General features: G+C 48.2%; 1 protein-coding gene across 6 annotated transcripts in view; it reads left to right on the top strand.

Annotated features, from left to right (window-relative positions):
* Positions 1-23,664, top strand: part of SMOC1 (SPARC related modular calcium binding 1) — a 143,507-nt gene that overhangs the window by 49,014 nt on the left and 70,829 nt on the right. For all 6 annotated transcript variants that reach the window (XM_018054027.1, XM_018054028.1, XM_018054026.1 and 3 more), the window contains exons 2-3: positions 17,690-17,855; positions 19,280-19,392. In XM_018054027.1, the coding sequence (XP_017909516.1) occupies positions 17,690-17,855; positions 19,280-19,392 (279 nt within the window). The remainder of the gene's footprint in view (positions 1-17,689; positions 17,856-19,279; positions 19,393-23,664) is intronic.

The following is a 23,664-nucleotide window of genomic DNA, read 5'->3' as shown; positions in this document are numbered from 1 at the left end:
ACTGGGGAAGCCCATTTACCTCCCATACCTGAAGCCAAAGCCTCATTTTCAGGCATGGACTTACACTTCTCCTCCATCCTCCTCCCGCCCCCACCTCCACCCCACCCCGCCCCATAAGGCAGCATACTCAGCACCCACCATCACCTTGCAGTGTGATGGCCGATGCAGGCCACATGTGCGCCCTTTGGAAGGCTGCTGAATGCACTGGCAAACCCTGTCATGCACAATTTTGGACTGGAAGATGAGAGTCAGAGTTCCTTCAGTCGGGAGGGTTGAGACTGCCTCACCTGGCCACCTGAACTGGAGCAGGAGATGATGTGGTGACCAGGCTGTTGCCTGCGTGGAGGGACCATCCGGGCCCAGCATGACAGCCCATGGAAAGGAGGCCAAGTCTTTCTGTGTCTTCTTTACAAGAGCTGTGTGTGTGATGCAGAACAGGACACCTGATCAGGCGCCAGGAGATAAAAAAGCCCAGAGGAAGGCACCCTCCCCTCCCAATTCCAGGGAGGCAAGCTTCTCCCAGTCCCTGACCTCAGTTTTGGTGGCAACTTTGCTGAAAGAGGCAGGCCTGGGTCAACACAGTTTTGTCTGTTCTTCACTTTCAAACTCCCTTGAAACAAGCTTATTGTAGGAACCTTGGGAAACAAAGAAGAGTCTAAAGGAAAAGAGCTGACTCATTGGAAAAGACCCTGTTTCTGGGAAAGATTGAAGTTAGAAGGAGAAGAGGGAGACAGAAGATGAGGTAGTTGGATGACATCACCAAGTTAACGGACATGAACGTGGGCAAAGTCGGGACCAGGAAGGCCTTGGCGTCCATGGGGTCGCCAAGAGTTGGCAACAGAACAACATAAAGGAAAACACCAAACAAACCCGTCTATATTCCTACCATTTGGAGAGAGCCAGCGTTAACATGTTGGTGTATTTCCTTCTATTTTTTGTCCTCGCTGTCTCTCTTTCCCTCTCTAGAGTGGAAAGAAGATATCCTTAAGTAAACATGTGTACATATATGTGTGTGTGTGTGTGTATGCATGTATATATGTATGTCTAAACACACACATTTGTCTCTCTTTCAGTTCAGTTCAGTCCCTCAGTCATGTCCGACTCTTTGCGCCAGGCCTCCCTGTCCATCACCAACTCCCAGAGTTCACTCAGACTCACGTCCATTGAGTCAGTGATGCCATCCAGCCATCTCATCCTCTGTCGTCCCCTTCTTCTCCTGCCCCCAATCCCTCCCAGCATCAGAGTCTTTTCCAATGAGTCAACTCTTTGCATGAGGTGGCCAAACTACTGGCGTTTCAGCTTTAGCATCAGTCCTTCCAATGAACACCCAGGACTGAGCTCCTTTAGAATGGACTGGTTGGATCTCCTTGCAGTCCAGGGGACTCTCAAGAGTCTTCTCCAACACCACAGTTCAAAAGCATCAATTCTTCGGTGCTCAGCTTTCTTCACAGTCCAACTCTCACATCCATACATGACTACTGGAAAAACCATAGCCTTGACTAGATGGACCTTTGTTGGCAAAGTAATGTCTCTGGTTTTGAATATGCTATCTATGTTGGTCATAACTTTCCTTCCAAGGAGTAAGCGTCTTTTAATTTCTTGGCTGCAATCACCATCTGCAGTGATTTTGGAGCCCCCCAAAATAAAGTCTGACACTGTTTCCACTGTTTCCCCATCTATTTCCCATGAAGTGGTAGGACTAGACGCCATGATCTTAGTTTTCTGAATGTCGAACTTTAAGCCAACTTTTTCACTCTCCTCTTTCACTTTCATCAAGAGGCTTTTTAGCTCCTCTTCACTTTCTGCCATTAAGGGTGGTGTCATCTGCATATCTGAGGTTATTGATATTTCTCCTGGCGATCTTGATTCCAGCTTGTGCTTCTTCCAGCCCAGCGTTTCTCATGATGGAAGAGTATATACTCTGCATATAAGTTAAATAAGCAGGGTGACAATATACAGCCTTGATGTACTCCTTTTCCTATTTGGAACCAGTCTGATTGTTCCATGTCCAGTTCTAACTGTTGCTTCCTGACCTGCATATAGGTTTCTCAAGAGGCAGGTCAGGTGGTCTGGTATTCCTGTCTGTTTCAGGATTTTCCGCAGTTTATTGTGATCCACACAGTCAAAGGCTTTGGCATAGTCAATAAAGCAGAAATAGATATAACTCTGGAACTCTCTTGCTTTTTCGATGATCCAGCGGATGTTGGCAATTTGATCTCTGGTTCCTCTGCCTTTTTTGAAACCAGCTTGAACATCTGAGTATTACCTATCTCTATCTCTCTGCACACAGATACGTATGATATTCTGCTTTGCTTTTATTTATATTATGAGCGTTTCCTTGGCCCCGAGACCCCCTTTGAGCCTGGATTAACAGTTTTTAGTGTGATGTCTCTGGGAGCATGAACCTCGAAGTACAAAGCCCGAGCAGTCCCATTCCCTGGGATTGTGTGGGCTTGCCCAGTGTGCCCTGCAGGCTCTGCCGAGTGGCTCCGGCCTGCCCCTTGCCACCTCGTTTCCACAGGATGGGCTGCTCAGATGGGATCTGCCAAGAGCAGAGGTCGATGTTCCTTTCAGTCAGGTTCGCTCATCCAGCATTTGAGGGAGATCTGAACTCCAGAAATGTCTGGACTGAAAGAAGAAGGTCCTCACAAGTCAATTACAAGTTTTTAATCCTAAAAAGAAAGGCTTTTCTCTGTGCCTGGGATCTGAAAGGATTGGGAGAACCGTTCTCTCTCTGTCTCTCAGGAGTGGGCTTGCTCCGGGTTTCCAGTCAGTTCCTTTCCTGTCTGTAGAGCCTGACTTGGTTGTATTGACTGTTCTCTGGCCCCAGTTTGGGTCAACAGGATTTCTCCTCTGCCCAGAACAGCCTCACACTTGTGTGAAGTAAGATGTGAGCCTGGGCTCTGGACAGCGGTAATTAATCCTTGTCTGAGCTGCGCGGCAGGGGCTCTCGGCCTGGAGACGTGTGACAGCATCGGGTTCTGTGTGGCGCATGGCCATCCCGCGTGGGCTCCGCTCTTTCTTCTCTTTTGTCTGTGAGGGACTTTGAAGGCCTTGGGTGTGTGCGGCTCTGCTTGTGTGTTTGGTGGTCTGGAGCTTGGCACGCTGCACCCGGGTCTCAAGATGACAGTGGAAACGGCAGTAAAAAGGAAACACACACGCCCCCACGCAATCTGATGACATGGCAGGACTGGGATTTCCTCTTCTGTTTGGTTTAGTCTCTGCTTGTTCAGCTCTCATCCCCAGGGTTTAGCGCTGTAAGGGAGTGGATTTCCTCAAGTGTTGTGGATAGAGCGTTTTTTTTCCCCCTCTGTTATCTTCCTTGTCAGGATAAATTACTCCACTCTTTAAGCAGAGACGAAGATGAGCCTGTGTGTGTATGCTGTAGGATCTGGTCCGAGCGAGATGGGCTTTAAAATGACATTTTCCTCCGTGATAATTCCGTGACATTGAAAGCACACCCGTTTCTCCCTTTAGTTATGCTGGAGCCAGGAAGTAATTCCCAGGGGCCGGGAGGGTGTAATACGCCTGCCTGTAATACTTCTCGCTGTGTTTAGACTTTGTGTGGAAGTCTTTTATCTTGGGTGGGCTGGGGTGAGACTGCTTGGGGCCCTTCTATGATGATAAAGGGAGCAGTAAGAGGGAAAGGCTAGAGGCCTCAAGTGCAAAATGGGAGAGTGGACAAAAATCTTCTAACGGCAAAACACCACCAGCAGCAATAGCGCCAAGAATTCTAAGGGGTGGATGGTGAGGGGTGGCCCTCTAGTGAGGCAAGAGGGGAGACGTGGCCAAGACCAGAGTCTGTCTTTCAGGTTAAGGGGTTCAGTGCCAAAGTGGGCTTTGGGGCCTCTCCACCACTCAGGAAAACTGGTGGGGGGTGGCGGTGTGAGGGGTGGCGATTGTGAGGGGTGGGGGCAGGATCCACGCTGGTGGGGAGTCACCGCACAAGTGACCCATTGCTGGGGGGCTGCAGGAGTGTCTGATCGTGACCTCTGTGAGAACCATGGGGTTCACTAAACTGAGTGTCCATTCCCCTCCTTTAAGGAACATTTTGTGGTGTTAAAAGACTTACAGCTGACGATGCAGAGCAAATTCACAAGGAGAGGAAAATGAAGACTGCCAGAGTCACTGTTTTAGCAAGTAACTTAGCGAGCAGCTTCCCCCATCCAGTGTTCTTAACCCTACACTGTTGAACCAGAGGTGGTGATTGTGCCCTACAAAAGAGTACTTGCTCAGGGCTCTTGGCAGGTGTGTGAGTGTGTGCACACGCACGTGTGTGTGTCCGTACAGTGGACACACTCAGGCCTAAGCTCACAAACAGATGACCAGCGCTGTGCGGGACTATGCAACTCTCACCCTGCTGTTCGGGGCTGTGAGTTGGTAGTTTTATTTTAGCCACATAACAAGTTACTGAGGCATTTTGCTGACCAGCCTGGGAGCCTGACACCTGTGTCCGGTATTGCCGTTTTGGATGTTCAGTTGGCCTTTGCAAAATCTCCCTATGTTCTGGTGCTTGTCTGACTCCTGCAGCCTGCTGAGTGGACCTGCACTCCCACTGGCGTCTCTCTTCGAACTGGCATTTCCAAGTCTCTTCTGTCTGTTGATGACAATGGTGTCATATCTACCTTTACTCCCAAATTACAAAGGAAACAAGACACTCATCTGCTCAAACACCAGTTCCTCTCAGTCTCTACTTTGGGATGCTTCACACATTTCCACAAACTAGTCATAGTTTCCCTCTTTGCCTGAAAGGAACCTCGCTGCTGGCAGTGTGCATCAAGAGAGCATCCGAGCCTGGGCCAATGGAACTGCTCCCAGCTGTTGCCAAAGCTGTTGGTTCAGTTGCCAGAGCAAGGCTGGGTTTCTGGCAGCTGGGGGGAGTGGGAGGGAGGACCTGCCTCGCTTCTGTGTCTCTTGGTCACCTAGACCCTGAAATAGCTCTATGTACACCCAGAATCTCTCAAAGAGATCTTGAACCTCTGCACCTCCTACTTTCCCCATAATCTCAATCAACGCTTCTATTTGGGGACTTCATCCTTCCAGCCAGAGGGCCTCAATTCCTGCCCAGCACTTGGCTGGATCAGGACCAACCCCAGTCTTCTCCCACAATAGTCATTACCCCTAAGCCTGACCAATATCATCCCTCATTTCCCTGGATATAAACAAATGTCACATATCAGTAAAACGCTGCTAGTGAGGGGCGGGGCAGAGGATGGTGGGCAGGGCCAGGATGTGCAGGAGTCGTGTCTGGGCCATGTTGCCACTAGCCAGGATGCTCAGTGTTGTGTGAGATAGTTGCATTCTTAGAAAAACCCACTGAAAACTTGGAGCATGGCCCTAGGCAGAGCCTGTGGGAGCATCCAAGGGTAACTGTGTAAGGAGCCACTAGCCTTGGTGAAATAAATTGTTCTCCCCAGGTAGAGAGATAGAGCGAATTTAGCAAACCCTGACTGCCAGACGTGTGTGTTGTTGGGATACAAGGTGGGGTACCTAGAACAAGACAGGTAGGTCCTTAAGAACACCTTCACGGTCCTCTGGGCTTTGAATCCCACGCCTGAGTTTTCTCTTGTAAATCGTCATCTCCCGGATGCATCTTGAATACAAGACCAGTTTATTGTCCCTTTTTAATACCATCGACTTAACCTTTATTTTTTCCCCAGTGCTAATGGACTGAGAGAACTAAAAAAAAAAAAAAAAAATCTGGATTCTGGAGAGTGTACTGTTTATTTGATTTGGAGAGAGAGGAGTTTTTTATTTATGCTGGTGGCAGACTTTGAGGGATGGGGCGTGGGGGTGGGCGGGTGACTTTCTCTATGCCCTCAGTTCCATTGGCTGGGATTTAGTGACTGGGGTTTTGCAAGCAGGAAACAAAAATAAACACTCTGTGTCTCTGATCAGAAGGCTTGACACCCTGTAGGGCTAAAACCTAAACAGATTTTAAGCTAAAGGATTCCACTCATTCAAAGAAATATTTTCATCCCTACCTGTCCTCTGTGTCCCCTTCTTCCTTGCTGACATGCATGCTTGTGGCACACCCCCTTTCCCTTCCTAGCCTTGCGGAAATCCCGCGGGGCTGTGATGGAGAGCACAGACCATCTCCTCTGGGCAGCAGCCCTACAGCTACCTGGTTCTTGGTGCTTTTATCTCATCCAGTTGCCTCACTCAGCCACTTCCTTGGCCCATGTATGCCCCCTCTTTTCGGGATTCCTCTTGTTCTTCTGTTCAGCTGTAGGAACTTTTGAATCAGTGTTTCTGTTGTCTTTCAGATCCCTGCCAGAGATGTCTAAAGCTCACGTCTGATCTTCTGATCTTATCTTTTACTTTCTTCACTGGCTTCCAATTCTTCAAGGAAAAAAAAAGACAAATGGAAGTTTCAAGACCCTCCATGATCTTACCCCTGCTGCTGCTAAGTCACTCCAGTTGTGTCTGACTCTGTGCAGCCCCATAGACAGCAGCCCACCAGGCTCCTCCATCCCTGGGATTCTCCAGGCAAGAACACTGGAGTGGGTTGCCATTTCCTTCTCCAATGCATGAAAGTGACAAGTAAAAGTGAAGTCGCTTAGTCGTGTTCGACTCTTAGCGACCCCACGGGCTGCAGCCTACTAGGCTCCTCCATCCATGGGATTTTCCTGGCAAGACTACTGGAGTGGGGTGCCAATGCCTTCTCCTACCCTAGCCCTAAAACTTTGTATCCTCTGTAAATGGTCATTTTGAAACTATGTTTTGAATTTTGTTCTTTACTTTTGTGTACCTATTGCTGTTGCTCAGGGTGCATTCCTGCTTGGGGAAATCCTTTGCCCCCCAGACTCAGCCCCTTTATGAGAAATCCTCCTGCTTCCTTGTAGTCTGCGTTAGGCTCTTACCCTGTCTGCTCTGCCCCCAACACTCAGCATGGGTGCTCAGGTATTCTTTGCTGAACGAATGCCTCCTTTTCCTTCCTCTCCTGTCTTCTCTCTCTCAGAGTTAGGCATCTCACATCTTGGATTTCCAGGCATCCCATTTTCAAATATTCTCTTCTTTCGTCTGTTTGTGACTCAGGCTTTGCTTCCTGGTTGCTGATTTGGAAAATGTTGTCCCGATGAAGTTAGCTGTACACACATCCATCTTGGCAACTGAATCAACTTTTGGGATTCAGTTAGGAGGTTTACCTTTGCAACGTTGTTAGTGCTTCTTTCCACCCAGGGTCTCAGCTGCTTTGTTGAACCCACGGACCACCTCCCCACCCCTCCCCAACAATGGCACTTGGTGTAAGACAACCTTGTCCCCTGGGTCCTGCTTGATCGCTGTGGGGGACAGAGTGGAGGAGGGAAGCTGGGTGGACAGGCCGGGGTGACCACGGAATTCCTCCCTTGGGGAGGGGGCGGGGCTGGGGTGACGAGGGTCAGGCCTCTCCTGGCTAAAACAACACAAGTGGTTCCAGCTGCCAAACAGCTGGAGGGGGCCGCCTGCTTTCCCTCAGCAGCTTGAAAAGCCCTTTAATCGGCATGCCGTTGTCAGGCCCTGCCGGGGAGGTGTGGAGAAGAAGAGCAGACACCGCCACGCTGCAGCCCCCACCCCCTTTGACCTCCCTTATCTCCCCTCCTCCATCTCTGGGACCGCTCTGAGGTGCCCTGAGCAAGGCCCTCCTGTGCACCTGTGTAAATGCGGGGGCTGCGGGGTCAGGGAAGGGTGAGAGCCTGGGCAAAAGTGGGGATGTGGATTTTCAGGGCAGATGATGGATTAGATGGTGGGTGGGTGAGGGATGTCTTCGTGTGACTCGGCTCCTCCTCGTTCCCAAGGATGCGGCCTCTGCCCTGGAGAACAAGGCCAAAACCCGGTTCTGCAGATGGTGAAGCCGGTGACAGCAGGCAGACAGGGCCAGCTTGGGACAGGGCCGAGCTGCAGCCGGATGTCCTGGAATGTGGTTCTTGACTTACTGGCTCCATGAGTGGCCTTTTCCCCTCTCTCAGTAGTAGATTTATCTCCCAGAAATGCTTTTTAGAGCCTGAGTACTAAAACCTTTAGCTGGACTTGGACTTACAAACATAACGAGGAAAAAATTCCCTCCCTTAGGAAAGCTCTCTTTGCTTGCAGAGCCAGTCTCCTCTCCTGTCCACCAGACAGGCTACTACCAAGAACCACTGATACCAGAGCTAACAGCAGAGCTTCCTTTGTCCCACCCACCCACACCCCTGCCCACCTCGCTAGCCAGCCTCCAGGGCTCAGCCCTCACCATCCTACCTTGAAGGAGGTCATGTGGTGTCATAGAGAGAATCTGGGCCACTGAGTCACACTTATAGATGTATTCTGTCACTTACTAGTTTAACTTGGCTGAGCCTCAGTTTCCTCTCCATTCATTCAATCAATAGATATTTATTACACACCCACTTTGGGCAAGGCCCCTGCCAGGCACTGGGGATCCAGCAGGGTGACACCCAACAGATCATGGTTCCTGTCTGTAGGGAACAGTGGCTTAGTGGGGAGGAGGGGGCAAGAAAAGCATTATTAAATAGTTGGTCATTTAATTTCAATCATGGCACAGGCCACAGTGGACAGTAGAAGGTGTGTGGAGGCTTATCATAGGGTCCTGACCTAACAGAGAAGTCAAATGCCTTGAGGAAACTGCATTTGCTCTGAGATTGGAAGGGTGAATAGGAGTTTATGAGGTGGAAACACAGTCCAGGGAAAAGGGTCCACAATGCCAAGTCCTGAGGCAGGAAGGAACAGTGTGAAGGGCCAGGGATTTCTACCCAGCTGGGGGGCCTGGCACTGGAAGCCTTGACTGTGCCTGTTTCCTGCTCATTAGGCACACGGGGAAGGCTCCTTCTCCATCTCTTCCTTCGAATCTGACACTAGCAGATAGGGCTGAGACACTCACCATTATTTAGAACGTTGATTCTATGGAAAAAAAGTAAACTCAGAGTGTCAAAAACATGATTTATAAATGAATCTGGCTTTTGTTTTTACTCAAGTACATGCATATCGTAGCTGCCAGAAAAACCAGAGTGCTAATCACATTGGCTGTTAAATTGTCAGGGTTTCCTGCCTTAACATACACATTTCAGGCTTAGCAACCTTGGGCATCTCGGATTACTGCCTGTCTTGTGGGTGACGTGACTTATCTGGGCGGTGGAATGACTTCCAAGTTTTGTGAGGAGGATTCTCAGGCTAATGCCAGTTTCGCTGGGAATGAATTCCATGGACACTGTCTCAGCCACTCAGCTGCATTCTTTTCAATGGTTCAGGAATTTTTTTTCCTCCTTAATTCAAGGGGAAAGTCCTGTGGTTAATGTATGGCTTCCTTTATATAATAGATGTTTCTTAAAAAAAAAAAAAGAAAGAAACATTTGAGATTGTTAAGCATTTGGTGGTGGTTTGACAAAGAATATCTCTTTTTACAGTAAGTGATAGAAAAAGGAGCTTCTTCGGGATATCTTTTAGGTAAGGTTTGATATTCCCCCATCTATTCTTCAAACATGTATTAAACAACTGCATTGGATCAGGCTCTGGCTTAGGCCCTGTGTGTACAGAGAGCAATAAGACACAGTCTTTTTTAGACATGTACATACGTAAATGTTAATGGAGTATGTAGAAGGTTTTGATAGATGTGTGAAGACAGTGTAGCAGGAGGTCTGAGGAAGTTAGCAGTCATGTTTAAAACATGAAAACATTTGCTTCTTAGAGCGGTAACTTCAGTTGGTGTGGAACTGGAACTTGAATGGGGAAAATGATTTTGTGACAGAAAGTTAGACATCTAGATAAGAGATTAAGGATTGAAAGAAGTCAATGTGGATAAAAGAAGAAAGTCTTCTGGAGAGGGAGACCTAACCAGGCCCTCTGTACCTTCAGCCAGTCCAACTAGGCACCAGTGTGTGAAGTCACAGTGGGTGTTCCAGCCCCAGCCAAGCTCCCAGCTGAATGAAGCCTGTGCGTTATCTCAGCAGAAACCACTTGGAGCAGAAGAACCATCCAGCTGAGCCCAGCCAACCCACAGACTTGAGAGACGTGATGAATAATTTGGAGCCACTAAGTCTGGGGAGGGTTTGTTTTGTAGCACTCTATAAGTGAAACAAAAAAGTTAAAAGTCAGTAACTGAAGCTGTGTTACAAATGAATTTATATAAAAAACCCTCGAATTATTTGAGTTTGGCCTGTGATTTTTGAGTCTGATATCATAAAGAGGAGCTTCCCTGGTGACTTAGCAGTAAATAATTTGCCTACAATGCAGGAGACGTGCAATCCCTGTGTCCAGAAGATCCCACGGAGAAGGAAATGGCAACCCACTCCAGTATTCTTGCCTTGGAAATTGCATGGGCAGAGGAGCCTGGTGGGCTACAGTCCATGGGGTCGAAAAAAGTTGGACACAGCTTAGCGACTAAACAACAACAACCTCAAAAAGGGAATGCTGCTTGCTTTTCCAAGTTGTGGATCTCACACTTCCAAACCATTGCTTTGTATAGTATGTTCGTGCCCCCCTTTCTACACTTGAGAAAACTGTAGAAATAGGCATGTTACTAGCAAAATGCCATTTTGGCATTTTAGATGCTGGTGAAATCAGCATGGTGCAGGTAGAACTGTGAAACCAACTCCCTATTATAAAGAATCGAACATCTCCTCCCCAATGGAAACTTAGGCTGCCTCTGTTGTTCCCTCTGTTGTCATGGAAACTTGGCAGTCTGTTAAACCCAACACAGTTTGTGGTAGCGGAATGGTCTCCCTGAGCAAAAGCTGTGGCAGGGTTTACACTGTACTCTGCTGGAAACTGAGGGCAAGGATCAGCACGTACACATTTCAGACATAAGGGACTGTTATCTAACATTGATTTCATTTGCCCACGCCTCTTCTCTGGTGAAGATAGTCCCCATCGGTAGCTTAATTCTCCAGTAGAAAGGATGGATTGTTTAAATATATTTCAAGCGCTTGTCCTACTTTACAAATGTGAGCAGAACACGAAAATTCTGCGTGTTTGCTTTGGAACCACTCACTCCCCAAGGAGAGAGGGAGGGAATAGGAACCATTTGCAAATGCACAATTGTCTTGGCCCCTTTTGTTTGGCTCCCATATTACACAATCATACTTAACATAATTATTTTGTTTTTGTTGTCTTTTGGTGAGGAAGAAGGAAGGGTTGTGGGGATTTTTATGAAAATGCTATTTCTTCCTCAGAGGGAAATGGTTTGCTTCTTTGGGGAGACAGCTTGCCTCTGCTTAACTCCGAAAATTTCCACCGACTCTGGTTGTTCTTGAGCCCACAGCAGACTTCTCTGGCCCAGGAGTTCAGTCCCAGCAGGGTGACTCAGACTCTGAGTTTTGTCTGTGTGCTGGGAGAAATGACCCAGTCGTGGGCGGTGCTGGGGACTTCCATCCTGTCCCTCCTGTCTCCTGAAGAAGAGAGGAAAAAATCTGCCTTTGTGACTTTAGGTGGACTGTGTTGAACTGCTGGGATGTTCTGTTGTTGAAACCTATAAATAATAAATTCATGTTTTCATGTCCAGTTTCCAAATGCAGAAATTATCTCAGACTCTGCTTCTTGGTCTAATCTGTTGTACCTTGGCTCAACTAGGAGAAACTCCAGCGAGGGTGCGCCATCGCGCCTCTATCCCCTATCCCCTGCAATAGTGGTACTCTTGAATCTGGCAACCACTAGCCACATATAGTTATTCAAAGTTAACTAAAATTAAATGGAACCAAAGATTTAGTTCCTCAGTTGCATTAGCTATGTTTTAGTGCTTCATAACCACACGTGGCTTGTGGCTTCCATAAACTAGATGGCACAGATATAGAGCGTGTCTATCACTGCAGAAAGTTTTCCTGGGCTCTGTGGCTTTGTGGCATTGCAGAGTCCCAAGGATGAAATCTTCTCTTCCTTCTGTGGTTTCCTATTTCCTTGTTAACGTGGTTGATGTCAGGTTGCTTGTTCTTGAGACCCTAGAGTGCAAGCCCATCGAGGACAGGACTATGCTGCTTGTGTCCTGCTTTCCATGCCTTGCAGTGTAGGGCGCATCATAGAGCTTGGCTGTTAAGTACAGAAGTAGATCAGTGGATGGCAGAACAGACAGTGTCCTAGGGTCCCTGGAGGTTTGGGTGATTCCGTTAGGGCCTGGTCATTCTACTGTTCCAAGATACGAAAGCGACTTGTGTCCATCAATGGATGAATGGACAACGAAGATGATACACACACACACACACACACTGGACCATAAAAAAGAATGAAATGTTGCCACTTGCAACAATATGGATGGACCTGGAGGGTATCATGTTTAGTGAAATAAGTCAGGTAGAGAAAGACAAATTATTGTATGACATCACTTATATAATAAAAAAAAGAATCAGGCTCACAGATACAGAGAACAAACTAGTGGTTACCAGTGGGGAGACAGGAAAGAAGATGGGTGAGATAGAGGTAGAAGGTTAAGAGGTTAAAAACAACTATGTATAAATTAAATGAACTAAAAGGGTATATTATACAGCGCAGAGAATACAGACAATGTTTTATGAAACTATAAATGGAGTTTAATCTTTAAAAATTGTGTATCACTGCATTTTCTACCAGAAATTTATTCAATGTTGTAAATCAACTATCAGTTCAGTTCAGTCACTCAGTCGTGTCTGACTCTTTGTGACCCCATGGACTGCAGCACACCAGGCCTCCCTGTCTATCACCAACTCCCAGAGTTTACTCAAACTCATGTCCATCGAGTCAGTGATGCCATCCAACCATCTCATCCTCTGTTGTCCCCTTCTCCTCCTGCCGTCAACTTTCCCAGCATCAGAGTCTTTTCAAATGAGTCAGCTCTTTGCATCAGGTGGCCAAAGTATTGGAGTTTCAGCTTCAACATCAACTATACTTGAATAATAATAATAATAAAAGCTCCATTTTATAAAACTCATCTTTTTTGGGGAAAGCAATCACAAACACCCACAGTTCCTAAAATAGATAAAGATGAGACACCACAAATGATTGGAGATGGCCTTTAGCAATGGTCCTGGGCTATTCTGTTACTTTTTCACTTGTTCTTGGGGGCCACTCGTTTCTAGATGGACCCTTTTGGGAGCTCTTCTGAAGCCAGGGGAGAGGGGAGAGCAGGTGGAGCTTATTCTGAAGCTGCCTTTAACCTGTCCATCTCTAGGCAGTGCTCTGCAAGTTATGAAGCAAGTCTCTGGCACAGCTGCTGTGGCATTTCTGTTGGCCCAAAGCAAACCATTTCCAAACCAAATTTATGGCACATAGTTCACCACCACAGGGATGCCTGTATCTCCCCTCTCCTGTGAGCTACAGAGGAGACAGCAAGGCAATGCTTAATCCCTCTTTTTTGAAGGTGAAGAGAGCCATATAAGGAGCTACTGGGATCGCACAGAGTTGGACACGACTGAAGCGACTCAGCAGCAGCAGCACAGTAGGTTTAAAGTGCCTGGAGGGCAGGGCTGTCGTAACTGAGTCTTCAGTAGTTGGTGTCTTACATGCAGTAAGCTCAACAGTTTTTGACTTGGAAATCCAGTTTGTTTGCTTAGTTTTCCATGATAGTTAATTTTAAGGTATTGAATGTAGTTCCCTGTGCTATCCATTCGGGCCTTGTTGTTTATCTATTTTATATGTAACAGTTTGTATCTGCTAATCCAAAACCGAATCAGGTTTTTCAACTGGGTTAGAGTTTCTGTTTGCAGTGTTACTCTATAATATTGCCAGGCAGCGTGGTGTAGTGCTTAGAAGTTGTGGCTCTGGAGCCAGGCCCTGGGTGTCAAGTTCAGCACTGACCCTGCCTCTTAGGGCTACTGTGGAGGTTACATTAGTTAACATATCATACATGACATATTATTATCAGCTCTTCTCACTCTTCAGACAAGGTCTGGCTACCAAATCCCTCTGTGACCAAGGATGAGCTTCTTGACTTGCCCAAGCATTGGAAGATACTGATATTTCTATCCTTGTGTAATTGTGAGAGCCAGCAGCTCCCTAGCTCCTGCAGATTGACATGCAAAGTTGCTAACAAACAGGTCTCACTTCCTATAAAGTAACCCCAACCCCCATGGACCAGGAGAGAGCGGTGGGACAGCAGTGTCTTGACCTGCTCTGGGACAGTTTTGAGGCCACCGGTTGGCCTGCGAGCCAGGGCGTGAGAGCACAGATCTCTGGCCGGTGCTGGCTGCCCACCAGCAGGATGGTGGAGCCAGATCTGGCTGCTTTTCCAGGCTGCAGACAGATTAGGAATGGGTCTGAGGGAGGGAGAGAGACTTCGAGGCCAGCTTTGCTGGTTGCAGCCCCCTGGGTCCTGTGCCCACCCAGGTGCCCACGACCAGGGCTTCTAAGCCTGCATCATTCAGCTGGACCTTGGGTCCTAAGTTTTCCCTGGTGCCCAGTCGGTCCAAGGCTGGGAAGGCAGGAGTGGCAGAGGGGCCTGGGGTGGGGATGGTGAGAGAAGAGACCCACCTCTCAGCCTGAGAGATAACTTAGATTCTGAAGTGGAGCTAGGGCAGGAGTCTGTGGCCCACCTTGGCCCACCATGTTTTGAGGGAGCGGGGGGAAAGCTCAGAGAGGAGGGGCTGGGGGCGGGGTAGGGGAGTGGCCCAGGGACCCCCCACCCCCACCCCGGCTCCCCACCAGGGATGGCAGGAGCCTGGGAGTTGAGGCCTGTCACTTCACACCAGCTGGTTTGCAGGTAATGTCATGTGGGAAAGACCCCTGCAGGGATGCGTTCGTCCCCCAAATAATCAAGTGCCCCAGCATGGCGCTGGATGCCGGAGATGTGTTCACAGGCTGAAAGAAACAGTCTCCTTGTCATCTTGGTGCTCAGAGTGGGGGATCCATTGCTAATCAAATCCCACAAATCAGTTTGTCCTCAAACTGTGGTAAGAGCCCTGAAGGAAAAGTGAGGTGTGAGAGGTTCTTACAGGGGGACCCGTCCTCACCTGTGAGAGTCAGGGAGAACCTCCCAGATGAGCCCAAATCTGAGTAGCAGCAGGAGGAAAGGGAGAAGGAACAGTGTGTCTAAAGGCCTGAGGCGGGAGTGGAGGGATGTACTTTCCTGGTTGTCCAGGGGCTAAGCCTCTGGGCTCCCAATTCAGGGTACCAGGGTTCGATCCCTGATCAGGGAACTAGATCCTGGATGCAGCAACTAAGACTTGGCACAGCCGAAGAAAGAAAGGAAAATATTAAATAAAAATAAAGGCCTAGGTGTAGGAGCCAATGGGACCTGGAAGGCAGGCCAGGGTGCCCCACTAAGCAGTGAGCAGAGTGAGGCCAGAGCAGGAAAAGCTGAGGCCAGAGAAGGGGCAGATTTGTTAGGGCAGGAGACCCTGTGAAGGTCCCCAGGGACAGAGGGGCACGACCCAAGGGTCTGAAGTGTGGACGACACTGCCTGCCCCCCTCTCCGTCTGCTCATCCCTCCTCTGTGGCCGCCTGGGGGCGTGGGCTGCCTCTGGAGATCACTCTGTATACGACAGATTTCTTACCTGGGGACGTGCTTAGTTGCTCAGTCATGTCCGACTCTTTGCGACCTGTTGGTCTATAGTCTGCCAGGGTCCTTTGTCCGTGGGATTTTTCAGGCAAGAATACTGGAGTGGGTTGCCATTTCCTCCTCCAGGGGATCTTCCCGACCCAGGGACTGAACCTGAATTTCCTGTGTCTCCTGCATTGTGGGTGGATTCTTTACCCGCTGAGCCATCACACATTACCTGGGGACACTGAGACACTATCAGGACATTCCCTCTGAGCTTTGGACAGGACTCAGGCTGGACGTGTGAGTGTGGCTGTCCAGAGCATCTGAAGAGCGGCTTCATCGCGCTGTCCATCCTGATAAGCCTGTGTGTGCACGGTGGTCTCAGTTCAGCTGCCACTTCCCTGTGCCTAGCAGCCGGCATCCAAGCGTGTGATCAGGAGAGCGGGAGGGACTGGGTTTACAGCTGGGAGGCGGCCTGTGTGTTCACTGACAGGCTTGGACTCTGGATTTGGCCAGTATGGGCCATGTGCTCCTTTGAAGGGAGGGTTACTTCCTCTGGACCTCCGTTGGGTGTTCTGGAAAAAGATCAACAAGTTCTTATCTATTTGCTTCACACAAAGGGCCTGCAGATAGAAATAGGGGGTGTAGTCATACCTTTTCTAAACCTCTATGAGCGTGGTGTGATTATCCAGTCAAATCTAACATCACTGATGGCCAGACATGTGCGCACGACATTGCCATGTGCCATGATGGGTTTTTCATTCTCTCAGTTCACCTTGACGAAGAGCCTTCAGTGTGTTCGGAGCTCTGCTACAGAGGGATGAATGAAAGTGGATCCAGCTCTCAAGGCCCATACAATCTAATCATGGGTTCTTCAACAGGAGCTCATGGATTGTAGAATCCAGTTATTGTTTTCCAACAGCATCCTACAGTTTTGAACAGGGGTTCACTGAGAAGGGGGTTCACAGTCAAATAAGTTTGAGAGATACAGCATCATATATGCCCTTGATCTGGTTAGCTATTGCTCTGTTTCAAACAACTCAAACCTTAATGGCTTGCTGCATACCTGAAACATTGTGTATCAACTGTACTTCAATAAAAAGAATTTTAACTTAATGACATAACTTATTATCTCTCACAGTTCTGGTGAGTCGACTGGGCTCAGCTGGGCGGGTCTTGCTTGGGCAGGGGTCTCTCAAGCAGTTACTCGTTTTCATCTCTGTTGGTTACAATCAAGTGACTGCTGAAGTTAGACTCATCTGAAGGCTTCTTCACTCACGTGTCTCTGCGCCTGTGCTTGGCATTTCTCTCTCCACTCGGTTTTGCCCCGTGCTAGCTTGGGCTTCCTCCTAGCGTGGTGGTCTCAGTGTTGGGCTTCTTACATGGTGGCTGATTTCCTCTAGGCTGTGTTGCAAGAGACCTGGGAGGAGGCTGCAAAGCTTCTCATGACTTTGCCCAGAAGTCACACAACATCACTGCCACAACATGTTATTGGTCAAGCAAGTTATTGAGGCCAGTCCAGGTTCAAGGGAAGACTCCACACTCAACAGGAAGAGTAGCAAATACTTTATAGCTATCTATCTTTAATTTACTGTACCTCTGGGAGATTAATAATGCATAAGAATGTACCAAAGGTATCTGGGAAGTACTGCCATGAAGAAAACTTTAACTCAGCATTTCACAATCTGATGATGACGTTTATGTTAAATTAGGAAATTCCCTTCTAGAAAATTACTTAACCTGTATTCTGACAGAGAGCAGTGGGCAGAAATGGAAGGGTGATAGATGTGGGGTCAGTAATACTTTCTAGACAATAAAACTTTCCAAAGATGGAGAGTAGAGATTCCTGGTGCATTCCTGGTTTGGGGAGGTACCCAAACCGGTCCAAGTGCAGAAACCATCAGTGTGGACCAGAGGCTGAAGTTCCCAGTGGTAAAAGCTTGGACTTGACCTCTGACCAATCTAGGTTCAGATTCACCACTTAGAACTGTGTGAGACTGGGCAAGTTACCTCTCTCTAGGGCTTCAGTTTCCTTATCTAGGTAGTTCCTATTTCATAGGGTTGTTGTGAGGTTTAATGAGGTCCTGCATGTGTGTTACTGAGTCCAGGATGCCGTCCTTGGTTAGAATCTGTGGTCGCTTGGTTTAATAACTTTGGAATTATTCTGGACTTGCTTCCCAAAGGCAAATTAGTATTGTAAATTGTGAACTCATCTTTCCTTTTCTTGCAAAAGTACCCCCTGTACCATTTCACTTTTTTTTTTTTCCAACCCAGTTTCTCATAAGTGACCGTGACCCTCAGTGCAACCTCCACTGCTCCAGGACTCAACCCAAACCTGTCTGCGCCTCCGATGGCAGGTCCTACGAGTCCATGTGTGAGTACCAGCGAGCAAAGTGCCGAGACCCAACCCTGGCTGTGGTGCATCGAGGCAGATGCAAAGGTGAGTGTGCACGCGCCCCACGGAGGAGAGACAGGCCTGCGCACCACACGCCTTGCGTGGGGCACTCCCGAGGAGGGAGCTCAGAATGAGTCTGTTCATTTGCCAGCTTCTCCCCTGCCCTTTCCACCAGGGAATATGGAAAGGAGGACTGGCCCACTGAAAGATAAGTACTTTTCTGGCTTTCAAACACTGCCACCAGGGCTTAGAGAGATGCTGCTATTTGGCTATTGCTTTTAATTTTTATAATTCTTTTCCTTTTTTTTTTTTTTTCCTGAGGAGAGGCTTAAAATGGCAAAACATGATGGCTGGCTCTTGAATAGGGATTCCACACTGACAGCCAACAGATGTGTTTTGTTTGGTCTGCTCACACATTTAAACATATTAAAAACGTTTGAGACAACATTTAAAAATTGGGAAATTCAACCTAAAAATCTGGATGTTTGTATTTCCCATAAAAAATTGGAAACTGTGGTGATATGAGGTCTGTGTTCCCTCCCTCAAGGCAAACATGTGGCTGCTGCTGAGTAGCCGCTACCTCCTTTAAAAGGGAGCCTGTTCTCCAGTTTGCCACAGTCCCCAGCATTCCCTGTGGTGCCACCAAGCTGAACGCCACGCTTAATACACCCAGCCCCTTCTCTAATTTGTATCTCTTTCCTACACCCTGTTAGTATTTGAGTTTGTGACCCGTGGACTGATCAGAGCTATTACAGAAATTGTGGGAGACTAAGCCAGCTGCCCTAGGGCCTCTGATTTCCCAAAGAAAGTGCTTGCTGGGGACTTGTCTGATGGTTCAGTGGCTAAGACTCCGTGTTCCAGTAGAGTGGGCCTGGGTTCAATCCCTGGTCAGGGAACTAGATCCCACATGCCACAACTAAGACCTGGCATGGTCACATAAATAAATAAACAAATAAATATTTTTAAAAATCCATGGTGGCGCCAGAAAAAAAAAAGAAAAGAGCTTGCAGGTTTTGAATTGCAAGCCATCTTTGAGACTCCTTGGGCTTGCATGTTTTTAAATAAAGTCAGTGAAAAAGAGTAGAAGTAGAACTTTTTTTCCCTAGGAGGGATTAGGGATATTTGGGAGAAAAGGAATAAACAGAACCAGGTATAAATGTGACCCCCCTGACTGTTTCTAGGAAGACCTTGAAGAGGCAGGTGAGGCTGAGGGGCATTCGCTAGTCCCTGCCCTCATGTTCCTGGAACAACCAGCCTTTATGTGTCTGTGTGCATGTGTGTCTGTGTTTGTGTGGCGTGGCTTCTGCCTGCGTGTGTGTATGTCTGGGTGTGTGTGGTGTGTGTGTGTGATGTGTGGCGGTGTGTGGGCCCCCACAACACAGTGCTTTGCTCTCAGCATTTCTACAGCTGGAGTCCGTGGCTCCTGTGTGGGGCCCAAGTGACTCTGACGTGCACACCTCCCTCTTTAGACGCTGGCCAGAGCAAGTGTCGCCTGGAGCGGGCTCAGGCCCTGGAGCAAGCCAAGAAGCCCCAGGAGGCGGTGTTTGTCCCGGAGTGCGCTGAGGATGGCTCCTTTACCCAGGTAGGCCTTGGCTGCTCTCTCAGGCCCCGGGTCCTGGGGGCCTGGGAGCAGGAGGGCCCTGAGAGCCTTGCTTCCTGGAAACAGACGAGGGCTCTGTGACTCCCCTGTGCTGCCTCTGGGGCCTGTTTCCCCCCTGGGCCCCCCGCCACTTGGTGCCAGCGCTGGCAGCGGGTCCTGAAAGGCTTGTGCGAGTTCGAGCCAGGAAACTGGCACCGCTTTGTCCCCATCCTCCCGCTGCCCGTCTTCATTGTTCTCTTCTGTCAAATGTAGGCTGGTTATTTTTTCTTATCCTCGTGGGTTTCCATGGGCAGCCTCTGTATTCCCTTCACTGTTCATTGCTACCCCTTCTGCACACCTCTTCATCCTGTCCCAAGCTTCAGCTGAAGCCATGTTTCTTTTGAATGTAAAGTGTCTGGTTTGTGGAATGCGTGTATGTGTGTGTGGTGTATATGTGCCTGTGGGTGGGTGTTTGTATGTGTTGTGTGGTTCTTGTGTGCATGTGTGTCTCTGTGGGTGTTGTGTGGTTTCTGGTGTGTGTGTGGTGTCTGTGTGGGTGGGTGGTATATGTGTGTGATGTATTATCTGTGTGCATGTGTGTCCATGTTTGTGTGGCATGGTTTCTGCCTGCATGTGTGTATGCCTGGGTGTGGTGGTGTATGTGTGTGATGTGTGGTGCGTGGTATCTGTGTCTGTGCATGTGTGTGGATTCTGTGTGGAGGCTGTCTTTCTGTGTGTGTGTGGTATGTGTGTGTGCTGTGTGGTATATGGTATCTGCGTGCACATGTGCATGTGTGGTGTCTGTGCTAGCATGCATGTGCACTCGTGTATGCATGCTCTCAGATTCTAAAATCTCCTTTCAGGCAGTCTTCCCTCTGATCCTGTGTGACCTTCTGGCTGGAGGTTGGGTAAAAGTAATGCCGGCTATGTTGAAGTTGGCACAGATTGGAACACAGGCAGCATGGGACAACGGGGTGGCAGAGCTTTCAGGCTGGAGCTGGGGACAGTCTAGCAGGGCCGAGACAGCTGGGTGAAAGTGGGGAGGGTCACTGGACAAGGGTGGGTCAGCCACTGGATTGGGACAGGCATGACTCCCACTGGAATGTAGTGTCATTTGGGGACCTCTGCCACGTGAGGGCTGGAGGCGGGGGCCTTGGGAGTTTCAAAGTTTCCTTGTAATCGTCCCAGAATTTTCAGGGGGGTGGGGGAGGAGGGAAAGGATGAGTCTGTCCTTTGGGCTGCTGGGTTTCAGCTTTCACTGGGGGGCTGGGCCCAGGGGACTGCTGATTTCAGGCCCAGTGCTGGTGGAAGTGGTGGGGTAGGGATGAGGCCTTGTATTTTTTGAAGTTTCCAGTGTTCAGCCAAGATTGATAGCCACAGAGTTAGACTGACCTTGGCTGCCCGCCCTGTGAGAGGTGCTTTTATTCGTCTTCTCACTTAAGGCTCACCATGAGCCTGCCAGGCAGGCGTTGCTATCATCATTTACAGAAGATGCTACCGCAGCGGGAGGCAGAGTGGTCCAGGAGCTGGGAGGCACGCTCAGATCTCTCCAGCACCCAAGCTCCCTCAGAGCCCTCCACACTCTGCTGTTCTCTGAGCTGGCAGTTTAAAAGGCTACTCTCCGTGCTCGCTTTGGCCACACATGTACTAAAATCGGAACAATACAGAGAAGACTAGCACGGTCCCTGCTTGCAAAGCATTCCCTGTTTTATCTTGATTTTACCCCCTCTCAAAATTCTCCCAGAAATGTAGCTCTTTACTATGTAGCTATCATAGTAAGTAAAATAAACACATGGTGCAAAATTTTAGACGAATTTATAAAAATATTTAAATTCATATCTCTATAAAACAAATGCATAGTGAAATTCCATTCTTAGAGTTTAGTCAAGTTCTCTGCTTTAATTTGAATATTATACTGGTTGGTTTCTTTTTGATAGAAACAAAAGTGCCTATTGAAGAAAAAGTAAAGGAGGCCCTGAGGTGTGACCTAGAGAAAGGCGGTCTAGGGCTGTGGCTAGCGCACCACTCCTAGAGCCAGACCGCCTGGACGTGAATCCACCCCCGTCTCAGGCACATCATCTAATTTCTCTAGGTCATAATTTCCTTAAGTGACGAATAGAGATTATTATCTCTATTATTATTTTATATAGTAATTATCATTATTATGGGCTTCCCTGTGGCTCAGTGGTAAAGAATCCACCCGCAGGGTAGGAGACGTGGGTTTGATCCCTGGGTCAGGAAGATCCCTTGGAGAAGGAAATGGCAACCCACTCCAGTATTCTTGCTTGGCAAGTCCCATGAACAAAGGAGCCTGGTGGGCTACAGTCCATGGGGTCACAAAGAGTCAGACATGGCTTAGCAACTAAACAACAACAGATTATTATATTATACATTTTTATATGTTACTATTATTATTACTATTAAGTATTACTGTAGCTTACCTCATGAGGTAGTGATGAGTCAACACATGTAAAATGCTCGGAACACATAAATACCTGCCATTATCAACATTAGCCCCATCTCTAATCTGGTTCTGTTACTCAGATCTTCTCAAGATGTTACAGATGATGTCACCCAAGAAAAAGAAAATCTTCTGTTGGACCTTTCCTCCATGGATTCTTTATTTATCATTTATTCTAGTGAAAAGAATCCAGGTGATCTTTGTGCTGAAAATTCACGTATGCGGGAGAATATCAAACCTCTTGCAGCTGCATTTGGGGCTGAGACAGGGGTCAAGGTAGTAGAGAGGAGGCGGAATCCTTTTTTCCCCCCTTTGTAGGCTTCTGTAATCCTGAGTGTGTTGCTTATGAGAACAGTTGACCCCTGCCCTCCCGGTTCTGAAGTGTTTGCTGCCTCGTGACAGACAGCCGCTGGCCAGCTTTTGTTTGAGGGAGGCCAGGCTGGCCCAGGTGGTGTTTGCTGGGGAGGGGAACTTCCAGATTAGTCTGGGCAGAATTGCTAAGTGAGGGGGCCCCTGAAGTTCAGCAGAGGTTGGATAGACAGTCAAGAGCCCCCTCATTTGTTTGACACGCTAAGCGCTGCCATGTGTCTGCGGGCTGGAGGCTGGCTCACCCCGGTGGGCAGCCAGGCAGCCAGACAGCCGGTCCGACCCCGTCACAGTGATTGAAATGGATGTGCTTTTTCCCTTGATCAAAGACGCTGCAATAACTTCACAAAATGAGGCTGTCTCTTTGAGTGTGCTTCAATTGCATTGACAGGCTGCCAAAAGGCTATGAGGAAAAAAAAAATGCTTTTCTGCCTCCCCCAACCTCCACTATCACTGACCTGGACTTTTTTGGTTTTGTTTTCTTTAAGACCAGAACCCAGAAACGAGGTCCATTATTTCAACGTTGCTTAGACTATTGACATGCATGCATCCTGGTGTTGGTAACATATTTCCATCCTGTGAATTATTATACAGTAATGTGCTCTTGAAGTTTATGGAGGGGACCCTCATGGGACTGGGTTTGTCTGGCATGGGACACAGCTTGGGACCACATGACTAAGTTGGCTTTAATGGGGTTCATATGGGATACAGTGGTCTCTGCTCTCTAATTTGTTTTCCCTTGACCTCTTCTCTTGCTACCCTGCACCCCAACTCAAACAGCAGAGTGGTAAACATTAGAACATCAGGTTTTAAAAAATCCTTGATATTTAGACCACATCTCAGATCATTAAATCAAATTCTGGATGAGGGACCCAGACATTATTATTATTTCAAGCTCTCCAGATGATACTAGTGTTGGGTCCAGGTTGTGAATGACCTGCTGTTAATCATTCTTGTTCTTGGTTGCACCACTGGAATATGGACTTAAGGCTTTTTGATGACCTGCTGTGTGAGGATGGGAGCTACTGACTTTGTCCTTTGCTGTGGTCCTGTCTGCTTTCTCTTCTGGGTGTCAGGAATGTTAACTCCTGACATCTGTTCTCCGAGTCCTCGGCCAAGCTGTTGTCTGCTGCCCAATATGATGAACTGAAATCACAGCCATAGAGGAATGGTATTGGATCACCACCACTAGGATGTTGGCTTGTCAAGCTTGTGCGTCACCAAGTAATTATAATGGCAACTCTTTATTGAGTGCTATTTGCTGCCAGGCATTGATTTTTACACTCATTAATCTTTACTAGAACCTTTTGAGGTAGTTGTTAATACCCTTATTTATATCAGAAAACTGAGTTTCAGAGGGGTTAAATAACAAGTTCAAGGTCACTAAGGATTTGTACCCAGGCCTACCTAATTTCAATGGCACCCCACTCCACTCCTCTTGCCTGGAA

The sequence above is a fragment of the Capra hircus genome, chromosome 10 (genome assembly GCF_001704415.2).
Source record: "Capra hircus breed San Clemente chromosome 10, ASM170441v1, whole genome shotgun sequence".
NCBI lineage: Eukaryota > Metazoa > Chordata > Mammalia > Artiodactyla > Bovidae > Capra > Capra hircus.
Note: the sequence above shows the minus strand (reverse complement) of the source record. Positions and strands in the feature narration are given on the sequence as shown.